The sequence below is a fragment of the Lepidochelys kempii genome, chromosome 13 (assembly GCF_965140285.1).
Source record: "Lepidochelys kempii isolate rLepKem1 chromosome 13, rLepKem1.hap1, whole genome shotgun sequence".
Taxonomy (NCBI): domain Eukaryota; kingdom Metazoa; phylum Chordata; order Testudines; family Cheloniidae; genus Lepidochelys; species Lepidochelys kempii.
In genome coordinates, this window is record NC_136392.1 from 32,922,712 (window position 1) to 32,927,787 (window position 5,076).

The following is a 5,076-nucleotide window of genomic DNA, read 5'->3' on the forward strand; positions in this document are numbered from 1 at the left end:
AAATATGCTTATGAGTGTAAGTATCATGTAACTGGGATATGCTTTATGCAAAAGTTCTCTTGTAAGGTATCATTACAAAGCTTATAATCTACTGAGTGTGTTCATCTTATTTGTATGTATGTATCATTCTTGTCCCTGAAGCTAGAAATATGAAGTAGAACTCAGAAGTCCTATTGTAATTATACAAAGTATTGGCCATTCATGGTGGTTTGGAAACTTGATGGCTCTCACTGACTAGGACAATTGGTTGTAAATGGCTCTGTTTGCTTGCAAACCTCCCTGGGTAAGTGTGGGCCAACCCTGGAAGAATGAAGAATGAGGTCTCACAGGACATGTGATTATGTCACAGGATACTGGAATCCATCTTAAACATGGTGCTTTTCCATTTAGAAGGAGGGGTGGGGATCCGGAAAGACAAAGGGTTCCCAGCATGGGCCAAAGTTATAAAAGGGAGAGGAGCAGAACAAGGGGGGTCCCAGTCATGAGAAAGCCCCTGCTTTTTACGTGAGATGCCTGCTGGAACTAACAAGGACTGTACCAGGGGAAAGGATTGGGCCCAGCCTAGGAAGGAGTCTAGTCTGTGAAAGAAGCTTATTGGAACATCTCTGAGGGTGAGATTTACCTGTAAACAGTTTCTTAATGTAGTAGGCTTAGACTTGCGTGTTTTGTTTTATTTTGCTTGGTAACTTATAAAATCACTTTTGTTTATTAATGTATCCAGAGTAAGTGATTAATACCCGGGGGAGCAAACAGCTGTGCTTATCTCTCTATTAGTGTTATAGAGGGCGGACATTTTATGAATTTACCCTGTATAAGCTTTATACAAAGTAAAACGGATTTATTTGGGGTTTGGATCCCATTGGGAGCTGGGTGTCTGGGTGCTGGAGGCAAGTAACCTGTTGAGCAGTTTTTGGTTAAAGCCTGTAGCTTTGGGGGCGTAGATCAGACCTGGGTCAGTGTTGCAGCAGGCTAGTGTGTCTGGGTCAACAAGGCAGGGTTCTGGAGTCCCAAGCTGGCAAGGAAAACAGGCTCAGAGGTAATCTCAGCACACCAGATGACAGTCCCAAGGGGGTCTCTGTGGCCGAACCCGTCACATACACATTTTAGTTTCAGTGTATCAAATACTCAAACCTAAAATTCTACCTCAGGCTAACAAACAGACCTATATATTAACACACAGTTGTGACTAAAACATGCTGTAAGTTTACAGCGGGGTTTACAGTGGATGAGAAGCTGTATATGAGACATCAGTGTACCCCCATTGCCAAGAAGGCCAATGGCAAATTGAGCTGTTATAGCAGGAGCATTACCAGCAGATCGAGGGAAGTGATTATTCCCCTCTATTCTACACTGGTGAGGCCACACCTGGAGTATTGCGTCTAGTTTTGGTCCCCCCACTAATGAAGGGAGGTGGACAAATTGGAGAGACTCCAGCGGAGGGCAACAAAAATTATTAGGGGGCTGGGGCACATGACTTACAAGGAGAGGCTGAGGGAACTGGGGTTATTTAATCTGCAGAAAAGAAGATGAAAGGGGATTTGATAGCAGCCTTCAACTACCTGAAAGGGGATTCCAAAGGGGATGGAGCTAGGCTGTTCTCAGTGGTGGCAGATGACAGAACAAGAAGCAATGATCTCAAGTTGCAGTGGGGGAGGTCTAGGTTGGATATTAGGAAAAACTATGCCACTAGGAGGGTGGTGAAGCACTGGAATGCGTTACCTAGGGAGGTGGTGGAATCTCCATCCTTAGAGGTTTTTAAGGCCTAGCTTGACAAAGCCCTGGCTGGGATTATTTAGTTGGTGTTGGTCCTGCTTTGAGCAGGGGATTGGACTAGATGACCTCCAGAGGTCTCTTCCAAGTCTAATATTCTATATATAGGTGCATAAGATCCAGGTAGGGTTGCCAGGTATTGAGATTTCTACTAGAATGCCCAGTTGAAAAGGGACCCTTGCAGCTCCGGTCAGCACTGCTGATCAGGTCATTAAAAATCCAGCTGGCAGCACAGGCAGGCTCCCTAACCTACTCTGCATGACTCCTGGGAAACTGTTGGCATTTCCCTCTGGGTCCTACGCAGAGGCACGGCCACAGTGGTTCTGCACACTGCTCCCGCCCCCAGCACTAGTTCAGCAGCTCCCATTGGCCAGAAACCGCAGCCAATGGGAGCTGAGGGGGTGGTGTCTGCAGGCGTGGGCTGTGCAAAGAGCCACGTGGTCACTCCTACACCTAGGAGCCGGAGGGAAATATTGCTGCTTCCTGGGAGCCGCCTTAGGTAAGCGCCACCCACAATCCACATGCCCTCCCACACTCCAACACCCTGCCCCAGCCCAGAGCCCTCTCCTGCATCCCAAACCCCTTTTTTATGGCCCCACCCCTGACCCCAAACCCCTAGCCCAGAGCCCATACCCCCTCCACACTCCAAACCCCTGCCTCAGCCCAGAGCTCCCTCCCACACTCTAACCCCCTGCCCCAGCCTGGAGTCCCCTCCTGCACCCCAAACCCCTCATACCTGGCCCCAGATCAGAGCCACACCCCCAGCCAGAGCCCCACTCCCTCCTGCACCCCAACCCCCCAGCCCAGAGCCCTTTCCTGCACCCCAAACTCCTCATCCTTGGCCCCACCCCAGAGCCTGCAGCCAGAGCCCTCACCCCCTCTCGCACCCCAACCTCCTGCCTCAGCCTAGTGAAAATGAACAGGTGAGCAAGGGTGGAGGAGAGCGAATGATGGAGGGAGTGGGGATGGAATGAACTGGGGGTGTGGCCTCGGAGAAGGGGCGGTACAGAGGGCAGGGCAAGAGTTTTCAGTTTTCTGCAAATACAAAGTTGGCAACCCTAAATCCAGATAGATGCCAACTAAGATTTTCAAAGAGGCCCAACGAGCACTCAATGACAGTTATGCACCTAGGGAGTTTTGAAAATCCTACTAGCCACTTAGGTTCAACCTTCTGCTTTTTAAAAGGCAACCAAAGAGAACTTTCATTTAACCTGTATAGATAGAAATAGAACTACAAACATTGTCTCAAAGAATTAACTCTAATTCTCTGTGAAAGCAGCGATTGAATTTTTATTAAATCACACTGTTTACCAGTCACATGAGAAACACAAAGATACAGCATCTGTGTATGAGGGAGATATGTATAATGTATAATATAATATCCATATTGCTAATCTGGAACATTCAGTAATAACATCGTGGCATTTAGAAAATTACTTATGCTATATAAACTATTCTTCATTTGAAAGGGTTTTTTCTTCCTGATAAGACTTCGATTTCCCTGATTTTTTTCCATCTTTGAAATTATTAATAGAACATTTTTAGCAAAAATTGTCAGGCTCAGATCCTTAGCTGCTGCAAGATGTTCAGGGAGTGACATCAAATTGCATTAGCTAGGGATCTGACCCACAACTCCTATGGAGATATGCTGATTTACACCACCCGGGGATCTGGCTCATTGACTACAATGGGTCTATGGACATTTACACTGGCTAGTGATCTGGATCTCTAAGCCCATTGCAGCTAGTTCAATTTACACAAACTGAGGTCCTGGTCTATTGTTTCCAATGGAGTTCTACTGATTTACACCAACCGGTCCCATAGACTTCATTAAGGATTCTGACCCTTGGTCTGTGATTTATTTCTGAACACAATTTTTCATGATTGAGCATATATATATGCTCTGTCTGACATATTGAAATCAGGTTTCTAATAGAAATCATCATTCAAAAATATAAATCATGCCTCTATTTTCTTCCCTGGTAACAGCATTCTCCTCATCAGTCTCCTGACGGCCTTTTTCATCTCGGCATTTCTCAGCGTGTAGATCATTGGATTCAGCATTGGGGTGATTAGAGTGTACAAGACTGAGACCAACTTGTCCATGGGGAATTTCCTGAAGGGTCGAGCATAGATGAAGATGCCAGGAATGAATATTAAGCTCACAACTGTCATCTGCGTTCCACAGGTGACCAAAGCCTTGTGCTTCCCCTCTGTGACATGTGTCCTTATCTCAACTAAGATGACGGTGTATGAAGTGAGTAGAAAGATGAAGACTATTATGAGAAGCAGCCCACCGTTGAAGACCATCAATAGTTCAATCAAGTAGGTGTCAGTGCAGGCCAGTTTGATGATTTGTGGGACATCACAGTAGAAATTGTCTAGGACATTAGGCCCACAGAACGGTAACTGGAGGATCAGTTCAATCTGTACAATAGAGTGAGCAAACCCACCCAGCCATGCCAGTGCCACCAACCCCACACATACACCTCGGTTCATGATAGTCAAGTATTGCAGTGGTTTATAGATAGCCACGTACCGATCGACTGCCATCACCACAAGACAAAAAGTCATTGCAGCACCGATGAAATGGAAGAAGAATATCTGGAGGAGGCACTCATTGAACGAGATGATATTGCACTGAGAGAGGAGACCTGACAGCAGTTTGGGGGCATTGACTGAAGAGTCGCTGACATCTAGGAAAGCCAAGTTGGCCAGCAGAAAGTACATCGGAGTGTGCAGCTGGTGGTCGGTAATCACGGCAACAATGATGGTGAAGTTTCCCACCCAGGTTGTCACGTAGACTATGAAGAAGACAACAAAGAGAAAAGACTGTAGCTTACGATTCTGAGTGAAGCCTACGAGAACAAATTCTGTCACTGTGGTGTTGAAATTCTGCTGTTCCATTTTGTGTCCTTAAAATATATCTGCAAATTGAACAGAAATACTATTACTGCTACTCCTAATGTTTTTATAATCTCCCCCTTAAAGTTACGCATATAACATTTATTTTAAACCCACATCAACAAACCAAGGTGGTTTGGGAATTTTCTTATATTTCTAAATTAAACAGTACATCCTCATCCCCACTTAAGGGGAACCCTGATACAGCAGATGATTGTCATTTCACCAATACCGATCTTCAGTGTTGGGGTACTTGGAATAAGGGGGGTTGGCCTGCCCACCAAAGAATTCCTCTGGTAACCATTGTGTTCATTCCTATTCCTGCAGCCCTGGGGCTCTAGACCTCCCTGATTTTCTTTTTCAGCATCCAGGTTTGGGATCTTCAGTCTGTTTTCCCCTCTT

At 45.9% G+C, this 5,076-nt stretch overlaps 1 protein-coding gene across 1 annotated transcript; it reads right to left on the bottom strand.

The window, feature by feature from the left end:
- Positions 1 to 3,729: 3,729 nt before the first annotated feature.
- Positions 3,730 to 4,677, bottom strand: LOC140897002 (olfactory receptor 4D2). Its single transcript, XM_073309249.2, has one exon. The coding sequence runs from the start codon at positions 4,675 to 4,677 to the stop codon at positions 3,730 to 3,732; it is 948 nt and encodes a 315-aa protein (XP_073165350.2).
- Positions 4,678 to 5,076: the final 399 nt, after the last annotated feature.